We start from the raw sequence: 19,525 nt of genomic DNA on the forward strand, positions 1-19,525 counted from the left end.
AGCCCAGTCAGATATGTTACAGACCTACAGCCCAGTCAGACATGTTACAGACCTACAGCCCAGTCAGACATGTTACAGACCTACAGCCCAGTCAGACATGTTACAGACCTACAGCCCAGTCAGACATGTTACAGACCTACAGCCCAGTCAGACATGTTACAGACCTACAGCCCAGTCAGACATGTTACAGACCTACAGCCCAGTTGGACATGTGTTTGAGCAGCTTCATGTCCGTGGGGATGCTCAGGATGTACAGGAAGTGGAAGAGGATGTCCACTGTTAATATAGCCCCCAGGTGAACAAGTCCCTGCAGAGTTATGTTCCATATCGCCCCCTCCTTACGGGTCAGGTCAGCCTTGTTGGCCTGGAGGAGAGACACGCACGCACGCACGCACGCACGCACGCACGCACGCACGCACGCACGCACGCACGCACGCACACACACACACACACACACACACACACACACACACACACACACACACACACACACACACACACACACACACACACACACACACACACACACACACACACACACACACACACACACACATAGATGACAGGAGACACCAACACTGTCAGTCACTGATGCTCTCTGCATTTTGCATATTATATTCTGTGTGCATTTACATGATGTTTACCTGAGCATAGAGCTCAATCCATAGGTTTCATGATGTTTACCTGAACAAGGAGCTGAATCCATAGGTTTCATGATGTTTACCTGAACATAGAGCTGAATCCATAGGTTTCTTGATGTTTACCTGAACATAGAGCTCAGTCCATAGGTTACATGATGTTTACCTGAACAAGGAGCTGAATCCATAGGTTACATGATGTTTACCTGAACATAGAGCTGAATCCATAGGTTTCTTGATGTTTACCTGAACATAGAGCTGAATCCATAGGTTTCATGATGTTTACCTGAACAAGGAGCTGAATCCATAGGTTACATGATGTTTACCTGAACATAGAGCTGAATCCATAGGTTACATGATGTTTACCTGAACATAGAGCTGAATCCATAGGTTTCATGATGTTTACCTGAACATAGAGCTGAATCCATAGGTTTCATGATGTTTACCTGAACATAGAGCTGAATCCATAGGTTTCATGATGTTTACCTGAACAAGGAGCTGAATCCATAGGTTACATGATGTTTACCTGAACATAGAGCTGAATCCATAGGTTTCATGATGTTTACCTGAACATAGAGCTGAATCCATAGGTTTCATGATGTTTACCTGAGCATTGAGCTGAATCCATAGGTTTCTTGATGTTTACCTGAACATAGAGCTGAATCCATAGGTTTCTTGATGTTTACCTGAACATAGAGCTGAATCCATAGGTTTCATGATGTTTACCTGAGCGTAGAACTTGTCGAAGGTCATGATGTTTACCTGAGCGTAGAACTTGTCGAAAGTCATGATGTTTACCTGAGCGTAGAACTTGTCGAAGGTCATGATGTTTACCTGAGCGTAGAACTTGTCGAAGGTCATGATGTTTACCTGAGCGTAGAACTTGTCGAAGGTCATGATGTTTACCTGAGCGTAGAACTTGTCGAAGGTCATGATGTTTACCTGAGCGTAGAACTTGTCGAAGGTCATGATGTTTACCTGAGCGTAGAACTTGTCGAAGGTCATGATGGGTCCGAAGTAGAAGAAGGGTAGGTAGAAGTTGTACTTGAGTAGTTCCAGGAAGCTGTAGTTTCCTTCTTTCTTGTCACAGTTCTCCAGAGCAAAACTCATACAGCGCATGATGGTGAACCCACAACCGCCGTAGAACAGGACGGAACGGAGCTCAAAATCCCCCGTCACAAAACCAGCCTGGTGGAAAGGGAGAGGATAGAGAGGAAGAGGAGGGTTAGAGAGGAGACAGAGGGAGATAAAAGACAGGAAGAGGAGGGTTAGAGGGGAGCAGGGAGAGGATAGAGAGGAGAGGAGAGGAGGGTTAGAGGGGAGGAGGGAGAGGAAGAGGAGGGTTAGAGGGGAGGAGGGAGAGGAAGAGGAGGGTTAGAGAGGAGGAGGGAGAGGGAAGAGAAGAAGAGGAGTGTTAGGAGGGTTAGAGAGGAGGAGGGAGAGGATAGAGAGGAGAGGAGGGTTAGAGGAGGGTTAGAGAGGAGGAGGGAGAGGATAGAGAGGAGAGGAGGGTTAGAGGAGGGTTAGAGAGGAGGAGGGAGAGGAAAGAGAGGAAGAGGCAGGTTAGAGGGGAGGAAAGAGAGGAAGAGGAGGGTTAGAGGGGAGGAGGGAAAGGAAAGAGAAGAAGAGGAGTGTTAGGAGGGTTAGAGAGGAGGAGGGAGAGGAGGGTTAGAGGGGAGGAAAGAGAGGAGGAGGAGGGTTAGAGAGGAGGAGGGAGAGGATAGAGAGGAAGCGGAGGGTTAGAGAGGAGGAGGGAGAGGATAGAGAGGAAGACGCAGGTTAGAGGGGAGGAAAGAGAGGAAGAGGAGGGTTAGAGAGGAGGAGGGAAAGGAAAGAGAAGAAGAGGAGTGTTAGGAGGGTTAGAGAGGAGGAGGGAGAGGAGGGTTAGAGGGGAGGAAAGAGAGGAGGAGGAGGGTTAGAGAGGAGGAGGGAGAGGATAGAGAGGAGAGGAGGGTTAGAGGAGGGTTAGAGAGGAGGAGGGAGAGGATAGAGAGGAGAGGAGGGTTAGAGGAGGGTTAGAGAGGAGGAGGGAGAGGATAGAGAGGAAGAGGCAGGTTAGAGGGGAGGAAAGAGAAGTAGTAGTATACTAGTAGTATAATTGTAACATAGTTAAAGAATGGTTGCAGTATAGTAATAGTACCGTAGCAGTATAGTAATAGTATGGTGATAGTATATCAATATCATACTGGTAGCATGGTAATAGTAAAGTAGTAGTATAGTAATAGTATGGTGATAGTATATCTATATCATACTGGTAGCATGGTAATAGTAAAGTAGCAGTATAGTAATAGTATGGCATTAGTGTAGTAATAGCATAGTGACAGAATAATAACAGTACAGTAGTATAGCCGTAGCATAGTACTAGTATAGTAGCAGTATATTAATAGTATGGCATTAGTGTTGTAATAGTATATTGGCGGCAGAGTAACAGTACAGTAGTATAGCCGTAGCATAGTACTAGTATAGTAGCAGTATATTAATAGTATATTAGCGACATAGTAATAGGACAGTGGTGGCATAGTAATAGTATAGTAGCAGCAGTAGTAATAGTGATAGCATAGTGGAAGCATACTAATAGTATAGTAGCAGCAGTAATAATAGTGATAGCATAGTGGAAGCATAGTAATAGTATAGTAGCAGCAGTAGTAATAGTGATAGCATACTAATAGTATAGTAGCAGCAGTAGTAATAGTGATAGCATAGTGGAAGCATACTAATAGTATAGTAGCAGCAGTAATAATAGTGATAGCATACTAATAGTATAGTAGCAGCAGTAGTAATAGTGATAGCATACTAATAGTATAGTAGCAGCAGTAGTTATAGTGATAGCATAGTGGAAGCATAGTAATAGTATAGTAGCAGCAGTAGTAATAGTGATAGCATAGTGGAAGCATACTAATAGTATAGTAGCAGCAGTAGTAATAGTGATAGCATAGTGGAAGCATACTAATAGTATAGTAGCAGCAGTAGTAATAGTGATAGCATAGTAATAGTATAGTAGCAGCAGTAGTAATAGTGATAGCATAGTGGAAGCATACTAATAGTATAGTAGCGGCAGTAGTAATAGTGATAGCATAGTAATAGTATAGTAGCAGCAGTAGTAATAGTGATAGCATGGTGGAAGCATACTAATAGTATAGTAGCAGCAGTAGTAATAGTGATAGCATAGTAATAGTATAGTAGCAGCAGTAGTAATAGTGATAGCATAGTGGAAGCATACTAATAGTATAGTAGCAGCAGTAGTAATAGTGATAGCATAGTAATAGTATAGTAGCAGCAGTAGTACTAGTGATAGCATAGTGGAAGCATACTAATAGTATAGTAGCAGCAGTAGTAATAGTGATAGCATGGTAATAGTATAGTAGCAGCAGTAGTAATAGTGATAGCATAGTGGAAGCATACTAATAGTATAGTAGCAGCAGTAGTAATAGTGATAGCATAGTGGAAGCATACTAATAGTATAGTAGCAGCAGTAGTAATAGTGATAGCATAGTAATAGTATAGTAGCAGCAGTAGTAATAGTGATAGCATAGTGGAAGCATAGTAATAGTATAGTAGCAGCAGTAGTAATAGTGATAGCATAGTGGAGGCATAGTAGTAGTATAGTAGCAGCAGTAGTAATAGTAATAGTGATAGCATAGTAATAGTATAGTAGCAGCAGTAGTAATAGTGATAGCATAGTGGAAGCATACTAATAGTATAGTAGCAGCAGTAGTAATAGTGATAGCATAGTAATAGTATAGTAGCAGCAGTAGTAATAGTGATAGAATAGTGGAAGCATACTAATAGTATAGTAGCAGCAGTAGTAATAGTGAAAGCATAGTGGAAGCATAGTAATTGTATATTAGCTGTATGGTAGTAGTACAGTGGTAGCATAGAAACAGTATAGTAACGGTATAGTAATAGCATAGCAGTATAGTAGTAGTACAGTAATGGTATAGTACTGGTATAGTGGTAGCATGGTAACAGTATTGTAGCAGCATAGTGCTAGTATAGTGATAGTGTAGTGGTAGCATAGTAATAGTGCAGAAATAGAACAGCGGTAGCATCATAATAGTATAGTAGCAGTAGTAGTAATGCCATATTGGTAGCATAGTAACGGTATATTAGCAGTATAGTAATAGTATAGTAGCAGTAGTAGTATGGCATATTGGTAGCATAGTAACGATATATTAGCAGTATAGTAATAGTATAGTAGTGGTAGTAGTAATGGCATATTGGTAGCATAGTAACGGTATATTAGCAGTATAGTAATAGTATAGTAGCAGTAGTAGTAATGGCATATTGGTAGCATAGTAACGATATATTAGCAGTATAGTAATAGTATGATCATAGTGTAGTAACATTATCGTAATAGTATAGTAGTGGTATGGTTGTAGCATAGTACGAGTATATTGGCAGTATAGTAATGGTATAGTAGTAGCGGTTGTGCTAGTATAATAAGAGCATAGTGGTAGTATAGTAATAGTATAATAGCAGTATAGTAATAGTATATTAATATTATCGTGCCAATATATTAATAGTGCAGTGGTATCATAGTAATACTATAGTGGCAGCATTGTAATAGTATAGTAGCAGCGGTTGTGCTAGTATAATAATAGCATTGTGGCAGCATAGTAATAGTATTGTAGCAGCGGTTGTGCTAGTATGATAATACTATAGTGGCAGTGTAGTAATAGTATATTAGCAGCGGTCGTGCTAGTATAATAATAGCATTGTGGCAGCATAGTAATAGTATATTAGCAGCGGTTGTGCTAGTATAATAATAGTATAGTGGTAGTGTAGTAATAGTATATTAGCAGCGGTTGTGCTAGTATAATAATAGCATTGTGGCAGCATAGTAATAGTATATTAGCAGCGGTTGTGCTAGTATAATAATAGTATAGTGGTAGTATAGTAATAGTATATTAGCAGCGGTTGTGCTAGTATAATAATACTATAGTGGCAGCATAGTAATAGTATATTAGCAGCGGTTGTGCTAGTATAATAATAGCATTGTGGCAGCATAGTAATAGTATTGTAGCAGCGGTTGTGCTAGTATGATAATACTATAGTGGCAGCATTGTAATAGTATAGTAGCAGCGGTTGTGCTAGTATAATAATACTATAGTGGCAGCATTGTAATAGTATATTAGCAGCGGCTGTGCTAGTATAATAATACTATAGTGGCAGTGTAGTAATAGTATATTAGCAGCGGTTGTGCTAGTATATTAATAGCATAGTGGTAGTGTAGTAATAGTATAGTAGCAGCGGTTGTGCTGGTATATTAATAGCATAGTGGTAGTGTAGTAATAGTATAGTAGCAGCGGTTGTGCTAGTATAATACTACTATAGTGGTAGTGTAGTAATAGTATAGTAGCAGCGGTTGTGCTAGTATAATAATAGCATCGTGGTAGTGTAGTAATAGTATAGTGTAGTATGGTGGCAGTTTAATAATAGTATTGTGACAGTATAGTATTATTACAGTTGTAACGTAGCAGTAGTACAGTACCAGTAAAGTAACGGTATAGTATAGTAACAGTAAAGTAACAGTATAGTAACAGTAGTAGCCGTACAGCAGCAGTGCAGTGGTAGTATAGTAATGGTATAGTAATAGCATAGTAATAGAATAGTGGTAACCCCCCTTCCTCACTACTCCAGAGCTCTCCACCATTATCATCAGTGACTGCAGTCATGCCTCTCCTCTACTCAGCATCTCCCAAAGCCCCCTGGATCCCCTACAGATACCCGTTAACTGCTGGTGTATAAAGCAGACTATGGCGTTCCTCATGTCTGCTAAATGACTTAAATGTAAATGACTTAAATGTCTAGTTTAACTGATAATTAACAATATTTAAAGTTTATAAATCCGAACCCATCAATAGTAATAGTACAGTAAAAGTATAGTACTAAAACAGTAATATAATGGTAGAAGTATAATAATAGGATAGTAGTAGTGTAGTAGTAATATTATATTAATACTATAGTAGTAGCGGTATAGTAATAGGATAGTGGTAGTATAGTAGCAATGGTACAGTAATAGTAGTAGCAGTATAGTAGCAGTATAGTAATATGATAGCAGTAGTATAACAATAGACTAGTAGTAGTATATTAGTTATAGTAGAGTAATGGAATAATAGTGGTATAGTAGCAGTACAGTAGCAGTAAAGCAGTATAGTAATAGTAGTATAGATGCATCATACTACCAGCATATCAGTAGTATAGTAGCAGTAAAGCAGTATAGTAGCAGTATAGTAGAAGTATAGTTATATGATAGTAGCCGTGTAGTAGTAATAGCACAGTGCCAGTATAGTGGCAGCAGTATGGCAGCAGTATAGTAGCAGTATAGTAATATGATAGTGGTGGTATAGTAATAGTTTAGTACTAGTTTAGTAGTACTATAATAGTAATATTACAGTGGTAGTATAGTGCCGGTATAGTAGCAGTATAGTAATATGATAATAGTAGTACCAGTATAGTAATGGTACAGTAATATTATAGCATCAGCATAGTAGCAGCATAATATAGTATAGCAGCAGTATAGTAGCAGCATTGCAACAGTATAGTGGAGTATCGCAGCATTGCAGCAGTATAGCAGCAGTATAGTAGCAGCATTGCAGCAGTATATTGGAGTATCGCAGCAATGCAGCAGTATAGTGGAGTATCGCAGCATTGCAGCAGTATAGTGGAGTATCGCAGCATTGCAGCAGTATAGTGGAGAATCGCAGCATTGCAGCAGTATAGTGGAGTATCGCAGCATTGCAGCAGTATAGCAGCAGTATAGTAGCAGCATTGCAGCAGTATAGTGGAGTATCGCAGCATTGCAGCAGTATAGTGGAGTATCGCAGCATTGCAGCAGTATAGTGGAGTATAGTAGCAGCATTGCAGCAGTATAGTGGAGAATCGCAGCATTGCAGCAGTATAGTGGAGTATCGCAGCATTGCAGCAGTATAGCAGCAGTATAGTAGCAGCATTGCAGCAGTATATTGGAGTATCGCAGCATTGCAGCAGTATAGTGGAGTATCGCAGCATTGCAGCAGTATAGTGGAGTATCGCAGCATTGCAGCAGTATAGTGGAGTATCGCAGCATTGCAGCAGTATAGTGGAGTATAGTAGCAGCATTGCAACAGTATAGTGGAGTATCGCAGCATTGCAGCAGTATAGTGGAGTATCGCAGCATTGCAGCAGTATAGTGGAGAATCGCAGCATTGCAGCAGTATAGTGGAGTATCGCAGCATTGTAGCAGTATAGCAGCAGTATAGTAGCAGCATTGCAGCAGTATAGTGGAGTATCGCAGCATTGCAGCAGTATAGTGGAGTATCGCAGCATTGCAGCAGTATAGTGGAGTATCGCAGCATTGCAGCAGTATAGTGGAGTATCGCAGCATTGCAGCAGTATAGCAGCAGTATAGTGGGGTATCGCAGCATTGCAGCAGTATAGTGGAGTATAGTAGCAGCATTGCAGCAGTATAGTGGAGTATCGCAGCATTGCAGCAGAATAGTGGAGTATCGCAGCATTGCAGCAGTATAGTGGAGTATCGCAGCATTGCAGCAGTATAGTGGAGTATCGCAGCATTGCAGCAGCATTGCAGCAGTATAGTGGGGTATCGCAGCATTGCAGCAGTTGAGCAGCGGTATAGTGGAGTATTGCAGCAGTATAGTGGAGTATCGCCGCATTGCAGCAGTTAAGCAGCAGTATAGTGGAGTATTGCAGCAGTATAGTGGAGTATCGCAGCATTGCAGCAGTATAGCAGCGGTATAGTAGCAGCATTGCAGCAGTATAGTGGAGAATCGCAGCATTGCAGCAGTATAGCAGCGGTATAGTAGCAGTATAGTGGAGTATCGCAACATTGCAGCAGTATAGTGGAGTATCACAGCATTGCAGCAGTATAGTGGAGTATCGCAGCATTGCAGCAGTATAGTGGAGTATCGCAACATTGCAGCAGTATAGTGGAGTATCGCAGCATTGCAGCAGTATAGTGGAGTATCGCAACATTGCAGCAGTATAGCAGCGGTATAGTAGCAGCATTGCAGCAGTATAGTGGAGTATAGTAGCAGCATTGCAACAGTATAGTGGAGTATCGCAGCATTGCAGCAGTATAGTGGAGTATCGCAACATTGCAGCAGTATAGTGGAGTATCGCAGCATTGCAGCAGTATAGCAGCAGTATAGTGGAGTATCGCAACACTGCAGCAGTATAGTGGAGTATCGCAACATTGCAGCAGTATAGTGGAGTATCGCAGCATTGCAGCAGTATAGCAGCAGTATAGTGGAGTATCGCAGCATTGCAGCAGTATAGTGGAGTATCGCAGCATTGCAGCAGTATAGCAGCAGTATAGTGGAGTATCGCAACATTGCAGCAGTATAGTGGAGTATCGCAACATTGCAACAGTATAGTGGAGTATCGCAGCATTGCAGCAGTATAGTGGAGTATCGCAGCATTGCAGCAGTATAGCAGCAGTATAGTGGAGTATCGCAACATTGCAGCAGTATAGTGGAGTATCGCAACATTGCAGCAGTATAGTGGAGTATCGCAGCATTGCAGCAGTATAGCAGCAGTATAGTGGAGTATCGCAGCATTGCAGCAGTATAGTGGAGTATCGCAGCATTGCAGCAGTATAGCAGCAGTATAGTGGAGTATCGCAACATTGCAGCAGTATAGTGGAGTATCGCAACATTGCAACAGTATAGTGGAGTATCGCAGCATTGCAGCAGTATAGTGGAGTATAGTAGCAGCATTGCAGCAGTATATTGGAGTATCGCAGCAATGCAGCAGTATAGTGGAGTATCGCAGCATTGCAGCAGTATAGCAGCGGTATAGTAGCAGCATTGCAGCAGTATAGCAGCGGTATAGTAGCAGCATTGCAGCAGTATATTGGAGTATCGCAGCAATGCAGCAGTATAGTGGAGTACCGCAGCATTGCAGCAGTATAGTGGAGTATCGCAGCAATGCAGCAGTATAGTGGAGTATCGCAGCATTGCAGCAGTATAGTGGAGTATCGCAGCATTGCAGCAGTATAGCAGCAGTATAGTAGCAGCATTGCAGCAGTATATTGGAGTATCGCAGCAATGCAGCAGTATAGTGGAGTATCGCAGCATTGCAGCAGTATAGCAGCGGTATAGTAGCAGCATTGCAGCAGTATAGTGGAGTATCGCAGCAGTGCATCAGTATAGTGGAGTATCGCAGCATTGCAGCAGTATAGCAGCGGTATAGTAGCAGCATTGCAGCAGTATAGCAGCGGTATAGTAGCAGCATTGCAGCAGTATAGTGGAGTATCGCAGCAATGCAGCAGTATAGTGGAGTATCACAGCATTGCAGCAGTATAGTGGAGTATCGCAGCAGTGCAGCAGTATAGTGGAGTATAGTAGCAGCATTGCAGCAGTATAGTGGAGTATCGCAGCAGTGCAGCAGTATAGTGGAGTATCGCAGCATTGCAGCAGTATAGCAGCAGTATAGTAGCAGCATTGCAGCAGTATAGTGGAGTATCGCAACATTGCAGCAGTATAGCAGCAGTATAGTAGCAGCATTGCAGCAGTATAGTGGAGTATCGCAACATTGCAGCAGTATAGCAGCAGTATAGTAGCAGCATTGCAGCAGTATAGTGGAGTATCGCAGCATTGCAGCAGTATAGCAGCAGTATAGTGGAGTATTGCAGCATTGCAGCAGTATAGTGGAGTATCGCAGCATTGCAGCAGTATAGCAGCAGTATAGTGGAGTATCGCAGCATTGCAGCAGTATAGTGGAGTATCGCAGCATTGCAGCAGTATAGTGGAGTACCGCAGCATTGCAGCAGTATAGCAGCAGCATTGCAGCAGTATAGCAGGAGTATAGTAGCAGCATTGCAGCAGTATAGTGGAGTATCGCAGCATTGCAGCAGTATAGTGGAGTATCGCAGCAATGCAGCAGTATAGTGGAGTATCGCAGCAATGCAGCAGTATAGTGGAGTATCGCAACATTGCAGCAGTATAGTGGAGTATCGCAGCAATGCAGCAGTATAGTGGAGTATCGCAGCATTGCAGCAGTATAGTGGAGTATCGCAGCATTGCAGTAGTGGTGTGGAGTATCGCAGCATTGCAGCAGTATAGTGGAGTATCGCAGCATTGCAGCAGTATAGTGGAGTATCGCAGCATTGCAGCAGTATAGTGGAGTATCGCAGCATTGCATCAGTATAGCAGCAGTATAGTAGCAACATTGCAGCAGTATAGTGGAGTATCGCAGCATTGCAGCAGTATAGTGGAGTATCGCAGCATTGCAGCAGTATAGTGGAGTATCGCAGCATTGCAGCAGTATAGTGGAGTATCGCAACATTGCAGCAGTATAGCAGCAGTATAGCATCAGCATTGCAGCAGTATAGTGGAGTATCGCAGCATTGCAGCAGTATAGCAGCAGTATAGTAGCAGCATTGCAGCAGTATAGTGGAGTATCGCAACATTGCAGCAGTATAGCAGCAGTATAGTGGAGTATAGTAGCAGCATTGCAGCATTATAGTGGAGTATCGCAGCATTGCAGCAGTATAGTGGAGTATAGTAGCAGCATTGCAGCGGTATAGTGGAGTATCGCAGCATTGCAGCAGAATAGTAGCAGCATAATATAGTATAGCAGCAGTATAGTAGCAGCATTGCAGCAGTATAGTGGAGTATCGCAGCATTGCAGCAGTGGTGTGGTGGCAGTATAGTTGTGGTATAGTGGCAGTATAGTAGTGGTATGGTAATAGTTTAGCAGCAGTTTAGTAATGATATTTGTGTTGTATTATAGTACCCGTATAGTGGTAGTAGTATAGTTGCAGTATAGTATTACAGTAGAAGTATAGTATTAGTATAGTAATACTATAATGGCAGTTTAGTACTAGTTCAGCAATAGTATAATAGTCATATAGTAACATTATGGTGGCAGTATAGTAGCATTATAGTATTAGTATAATCGTATATAATAGTATATAGATTGGAAACAAGATCCAACCGAAATTTGACTTCCAGACAGACATATGCACGTTTTTTGGAGCGGTGCGGGGGGCTTCCACACTGGATGCCCTAACCCTAACCTCTAACCCTAACTCTAACCTCTAACCCTAACCCTTAACCCTAACCCATAACCCAAACCCATAACCCCAACCCACACTGGACGCCCTAACCCTAACCCATAACCCTAACCCATAACCCCAACCCATAACCCCAACCCACACTGGACGCCCTAACCTCTAACCCTAACCCTAACCCTAACCCATAACCCCAACCCACACTGGACGCCCTAACCCTAACCCCTAACCCTAACCCATAACCCCAACCCATAACCCCAACCCACACTGGACGCCCTAACTCTAACCCTAACCCTAACCCCTAACCCTAACCCATAACCCCAACCCACACTGGACGCCCTAACTCTAACCCTAACCCTTAACCCTAACCCATAACCCCAACCCATAACCCCAACCCACACTGGATGCCCTAACTCTAACGCTAACGCTAACCCCTAACCCTAACCCATAACCCCAACCCATAACCCCAACCCACACTGGATGCCCAACTCTAACCGTAACACCTAACCCTAAACCATAACCCCAACCCATAACCCTAACCCCTAACCCTAACCCTAACCCCTAACCCTAACCCACACTGGACGCCCTAACCCCTAACCCTAACCCCTACCCTAACCCACACTGGACGCCCTAACTCTAACCCTAACCCCTAACCCTAACCCCTAACCTCTAACCCCTAACCCTAACCTACACTGCACGCCCTGACCCTAACTCCTAACCCTAACCCCTAACCCATAACCCTAACCCCTAACCCTAACCCTAACCCACACTGGACGCCCTAACCCTAACCTCTAACCCTAACCTCTAACCCTAACCCTAACCCTAACCCTAACCCCTAACCCATAACCCATAACCCCAACCCATAACCCCAACCACACTGGACGCCCTAACTCTAACCCTAACCCCTAACCCCAACCCATAACCCCAACCACACTAGATGCCCTAACTCTAACCCTAACCCCTAACCCTAACCCATAACCCCAACCCATAACCCCAACCCACACTGGATGCCCTAACTCTAACACTAACCCCTAACCCCTAACCCATAACCCCAACCCATAACCCTAACCCCTAACCCTAACCCCTACCCTAACCCACACTGGACGCCCTAACTCTAACACTAACCCCTAACCCATTACCCTAACCCCTAACCCTAACACTTAACCCACACTAAATGCCCTAACCCTAACCTCTAACCCCTAACCCTAACACACACTGGACGCCCTAAACCCTAACCCCTAACCCTGACCCCTAATCCTAACCCACACTGGACGCCCTAACCCTAACCCCTAACCTCTAACCTCTAAACCGTACCCCTAACCCCTAACCCCTAAACCCTAACCCTAACCCACACTGGACGCCCTAACCCTAAACCCTAACCTCTAACCCTAACCCTAATCCTAACCCACACTGGATGCCCTAACCGCTAACCCCACCCTAACCATAACATCTAACCCTAACCTCCAACCCTACCCCTAACCCTAACCCCTAACCCTAACCCACACTGGATACCCTAACCCTAAACCCTAACTCTAACCTCTAACCCTGACCTCTAACCCTAACCCCAACCCCAACCCTAACCCCTAACCCTAACCCATAACCCCAACCCACACTGGACGCCCTAACCTCTAACCCTAACCCTAACCCATAACCCCAACCCACACTGGACGCCCTAACTCTAACCCTAACCCCTAACCCCAACCCATAACCCCAACCCACACTAGACGCTCTAACTCTAACCCTAACCACTAACCCCCAACCCACACTGGACACCCTAATTGTAACCCTAACCCTTAACCCTAACCCTAACCCATAACCCCAACCCCTAATCCTAACCCACACTGGACGCCCTAACCCTAACCCCTAACCTCTAACCTCTAACCCTAACCCCTAACCCCTAAACCCTAACCCTAACCCACACTGGACGCCCTAACCCTAAACCCTAACTTCTAACCCTAACCTCTAACCCTAACCCACACTGGATGCCCTAACCCCTAACCCCACCCTAACCATAACCCATAACCCCAACCCACACTGGACGCCCTAACTCTAACCCTAACCCCTAACCCCAACCCATAACCCCAACCCACACTAGACGCCCTAACTCTAACCCTAACCCCTAACCCCCAACCCACACTGGACACCCTAATTCTAACCCTAACCCTTAACCCTAACCCTAACCCATAACCCCAACCCATAACCCCAACCCACACTGGATGCCCTAACTCTAACCCTAACCCCTAACCCATAACCCCCACACTGGATTCCCTACCCCTAACCCCTAACCCCAACCCATAACCCTAACCCCTAACCCTAACCCCTAACCCTAACCCACACTGGACGCCCTAACTCTAACCCTAACCCCTAACCCCTAACCCACACTGCACGCCCTAACCCTAACCCCTAACCCTAACCCTAACCCCAAACCCTAATCCTAACCCACACTGGACGCCCTAACCCTAACCCAACCCTAACCCAACCCTAACCCTAACCCCTAACTCTAAACCACACTGGACGCCCTAACCCTAACCCCTAACCCTAACCCAAACTGGATGCCCTAACCCTAAACCCAACCTCTAACCCCTAACCCTAACCCACACTGGACGCCCTAACCCGAACCCTAACCCTAACCTATAACCCTAACCCCTAACCCTAACCCACACTGGATGCCCTAACTCTAAACCCTAACCTCTAACCCTAACCTCTAACCCTAACCCCAACCCCAACCCTAACCCACACTGGATACCCTAACCCTAAACCCTAACCTCTAACCCTAACCTCTAACCCTAACCCAAACCCCAACCCTAACCCACACTGGATACCCTAACCCTAAACCGCAACCCCAATCCTACCCCTAACCCTAACCCTAACCCACACTGGACGCCCTAACCCTAAACAATATCCCTAACCCTAACCCTTAACCTCTAACCTCTAACCCCAACCCCAACCCTAAACCCTAACCTCTAACCCTAACCCCAACCCCAACCCTACCCCTAACCCTAACCCACACTGGACGCCCTAACCCCTAACCCTAACCCCTACCCTAACCCACACTGGACGCCCTAACCCTAACCCCTAACCCTAACCCCTAACCTCTAACCCCTAACCCTAACCTACACTGCACGCCCTGACCCTAACTCCTAACCCTAACCCCTAACCCATAACCCTAACCCCTAACCCTAACCCTAACCCACACTGGACGCCCTAACCCTAACCTCTAACCCTAACCTCTAACCCTAACCCTAACCCTAACCCCTAACCCCTAACCCATAACCCCAACCCATAACCCCAACCACACTGGATGCCCTAACTCTAACCCTAACCCCTAACCCCAACCCATAACCCCAACCACACTAGACGCCCTAACTCTAACCCTAACCCCTAACCCTAACCCATAACCCCAACCCATAACCCCAACCCACACTGGATGCCCTAACTCTAACAATAACCCCTAACCCATAACCCCAACCCATAACCCTAACCCCTAACCCTAACCCCTACCCTAACCCACACTGGACGCCCTAACTCTAACACTAACCCCTAACCCATTACCCTAACCCCTAACCCTAACACTTAACCCACACTGAATGCCCTAACCCTAACCTCTAACCCCTAACCCTAACACACACTGGACGCCCTAAACCCTAACCCCTAACCCTGACCCCTAATCCTAACCCACACTGGACGCCCTAACCCTAACCCCTAACCTCTAACCTCTAACCCTAACCCCTAACCCCTAACCCCTAAACCCTAACCCTAACCCACACTGGACGCCCTAACCCTAAACCCTAACCTCTAACCCTAACCCTAATCCTAACCCACACTGGATGGCCTAACCCCTAACCCCACCCTAACCATAACATCTAACCCTAACCTCTACCCCTACCCCTAACCCTAACCCCTAACCCTAACCCACACTGGATACCCTAACCCTAAACCCTAACTCTAACCTCTAACCCTGACCTCTAACCCTAACCCCAACCCCAACCCTAACCCCTAACCCTAACCCATAACCCCAACCCACACTGGACGCCCTAACCTCTAACCCTAACCCTAACCCATAACCCCAACCCACACTGGACGCCCTAACTCTAACCCTAACCCCTAACCCCAACCCATAACCCCAACCCACACTAGACGCCCTAACTCTAACCCTAACCCCTAACCCCCAACCCACACTGGACACCCTAATTCTAACCCTAACCCTTAACCCTAACCCTAACCCATAACCCCAACCCCTAATCCTAACCCACACTGGACGCCCTAACCCTAACCCCTAACCTCTAACCTCTACCCCTAACCCCTAACCCCTAAACCCTAACCCTAACCCACACTGGACGCCCTAACCCTAAACCCTAACCTCTAACCCTAACCTCTAACCCTAACCCACACTGGATGCCCTAACCCCTAACCCCACCCTAACCATAACCCATAACCCCAACCCACACTGGACGCCCTAACTCTAACCCTAACCCCTAACCCCAACCCATAACCCCAACCCACACTAGACGCCCTAACTCTAACCCTAACCCCTAACCCCCAACCCACACTGGACACCCTAATTCTAACCCTAACCCTTAACCCTAACCCTAACCCATAACCCCAACCCATAACCCCAACCCACACTGGATGCCCTAACTCTAACCCTAACCCCTAACCCATAACCCCCACACTGGATTCCCTACCCCTAACCCATAACCCCAACCCATAACCCTAACCCACACTGGACGCCCTAACTCTAACCCTAACCCCTAACCCCTAACCCACACTGCACCCCCTAACCCTAACCCTAACCCCAAACCCTAACCCTAACCCACACTGGACGCCCTAACCCTAACCCAACCCTAACCCAACCCTAACCCTAACCCCTAACTCTAAACCACACTGGACGCCCTAACCCTAACCCCTAACCCTAACCCACACTGGACGCCCTAACCCGAACCCTAACCCTAACCTATAACCCTAACCCCTAACCCTAACCCACACTGGATGCCCTAACTCTAAACCCTAACCTCTAACCCTAACCTCTAACCCTAACCCCAACCCCAACCCTAACCCACACTGGATACCCTAACCCTAAACCCTAACCTCTAACCCTAACCTCTAACCCTAACCCCAACCCCAACCCTAACCCACACTGGATACCCTAACCCTAAACCGCAACCCCAATCCTACCCCTAACCCTAACCCTAACCCACACTGGACGCCCTAACCCTAAACAATAACCCTAACCCTAACCCTTAACCTCTAACCTCTAACCCCAACCCCAACCCTAAACCCTAAACTCTAACCCTAACCCCAACCCCAACCCTACCCCTAACCCTAACCCACACTGGACGCCCTAACCCCTAACCCTAACCCCTACCCTAACCCACACTGGACGCCCTAACCCTAACCCCTAACCCTAACCCCTAACCTCTAACCCCTAACCCTAACCTACACTGCACGCCCTGACCCTAACTCCTAACCCTAACCCCTAACCCATAACCCTAACCCCTAACCCTAACCCTAACCCACACTGGACGCCCTAACCCTAACCTCTAACCCTAACCTCTAACCCTAACCCTAACCCTAACCCCTAACCCCTAACCCATAACCCCAACCCATAACCCCAACCACACTGGATGCCCTAACTCTAACCCTAACCCCTAACCCCAACCCATAACCCCAACCACACTAGACGCCCTAACTCTAACCCTAACCCCTAACCCTAACCCATAACCCCAACCCATAACCCCAACCCACACTGGATGCCCTAACTCTAACAATAACCCCTAACCCATAACCCCAACCCATAACCCTAACCCCTAACCCTAACCCCTACCCTAACCCACACTGGACGCCCTAACTCTAACACTAACCCCTAACCCATTACCCTAACCCCTAACCCTAACACTTAACCCACACTGAATGCCCTAACCCTAACCTCTAACCCCTAACCCTAACACACACTGGACGCCCTAAACCCTAACCCCTAACCCTGACCCCTAATCCTAACCCACACTGGACGCCCTAACCCTAACCCCTAACCTCTAACCTCTAACCCTAACCCCTAACCCCTAACCCCTAAACCCTAACCCTAACCCACACTGGACGCCCTAACCCTAAACCCTAACCTCTAACCCTAACCCTAATCCTAACCCACACTGGATGCCCTAACCCCTAACCCCACCCTAACCATAACATCTAACCCTAACCTCTAACCCTACCCCTAACCCTAACCCCTAACCCTAACCCACACTGGATACCCTAACCCTAAACCCTAACTCTAACCTCTAACCCTGACCTCTAACCCTAACCCCAACCCCAACCCTAACCCCTAACCCTAACCCATAACCCCAACCCACACTGGACGCCCTAACCTCTAACCCTAACCCTAACCCATAACCCCAACCCACACTGGACGCCCTAACTCTAACCCTAACCCCTAACCCCAACCCATAACCCCAACCCACACTAGACGCCCTAACTCTAACCCTAACCCCTAACCCCCAACCCACACTGGACACCCTAATTCTAACCCTAACCCTTAACCCTAACCCTAACCCATAACCCCAACCCCTAATCCTAACCCACACTGGACGCCCTAACCCTAACCCCTAACCTCTAACCTCTACCCCTAACCCCTAACCCCTAAACCCTAACCCTAACCCACACTGGACGCCCTAACCCTAAACCCTAACCTCTAACCCTAACCCTAATCCTAACCCACACTGGATGCCCTAACCCCTAACCCCACCCTAACCATAACATCTAACCCTAACCTCTAACCCTACCCCTAACCCTAACCCCTAACCCTAACCCACACTGGATACCCTAACCCTAAACCCTAACTCTAACCTCTAACCCTGACCTCTAACCCTAACCCTAACCCTAACCCTAACCCTAACCACTGGATGCCCTAACCCCTAACCCCACCCTAACCATAACATCTAACCCTAACCCTAACCCAACCCCAACCCTACCCCTAACCCTAACCCTAACCCACACTGGACGCCCTAACCCTAGCCCTAACCCCTAACCCTAACCCACACTGGATGCCCTAACCCTAAACCCTAACCCCTAACCCTAACCCACACTGGACGCCCTAACCCTAACCCTAAACCCTAACTTCTAACCCTAACCCCTAACCCTAACCCTAACCCACACTGGACGCCCTAACCCTAACCCTAACCCCTAACCTCTAACCCTAACCCACACTGGATGCCCTAACCCTAACCCTAAACCCTAACCCCTAACCCCAAACCCCTAACCCCAACCCCTAACCCTAACCCTAACCCTACCCCTAACCCTAACCCACACTGGACGCCCTAACCCTAAACCCTAACCCTAACCCACACTGGATGCCCTAACCCTAAACCCTAACCCCTAACCCCAAACCCCTAACCCCAACCCCTAACCCTAACCCTAACTCTACCCCTAACCCTCACCCACACTGGACCCCCTAACCCTATTGAGGGGGGTTAAGTGTTTGACTCAAAGGCAGGCAAAGGCATCTAGGATTTGATACCAGCAGCCATCCGGTTGCCAGCTCACTTCCCGTCAGATTTCTCCCCTCCGGTTGCCAGCTCACTTCCCGTCAGATTTCGCCCCTCCGGTTGCCAGCTCACTTCCCGTCAGATTTCTCCCCTCCGGTTGCCAGCTCACTTCCCGTCAGATTTCTCCCGTCTGGTTTCTGGCTCACCTCTCTAACCGCTAGACTACCTGCCACCCAGTAGTAATGTATTGTAGTGTATTCTTCATACCTGCCAGGATATGAATGGTTCCATCTTGAATGTGGACAGGGTGGTGAGTCCAGCTAGGAAGCAGAGCCAGCGCAGTTTAACCAGAGAGATACTGTAGAGCAGTACACAGTGGGACAGGATCAGAGTGG

At 46.4% G+C, this 19,525-nt stretch overlaps 1 protein-coding gene across 2 annotated transcripts in view; it reads right to left on the reverse strand.

The window, feature by feature from the left end:
- Positions 1–19,525, reverse strand: part of hhatlb (hedgehog acyltransferase like, b) — a 45,302-nt gene that overhangs the window by 9,602 nt on the left and 16,175 nt on the right. For both annotated transcript variants that reach the window (XM_055928154.1, XM_055928153.1), the window contains exons 5-7: positions 19,398–19,525; positions 1,617–1,826; positions 193–364 (exon numbers count right to left, since the gene is read on the reverse strand). The exon at positions 19,398–19,525 is cut by the window's right edge and continues 67 nt beyond it. In XM_055928154.1, coding sequence (XP_055784129.1) covers positions 193–364; positions 1,617–1,826; positions 19,398–19,525 — 510 coding nt within the window. The remainder of the gene's footprint in view (positions 1–192; positions 365–1,616; positions 1,827–19,397) is intronic.

This window comes from Salvelinus fontinalis, chromosome 7 (genome assembly GCF_029448725.1).
Source record: "Salvelinus fontinalis isolate EN_2023a chromosome 7, ASM2944872v1, whole genome shotgun sequence".
NCBI lineage: Eukaryota > Metazoa > Chordata > Actinopteri > Salmoniformes > Salmonidae > Salvelinus > Salvelinus fontinalis.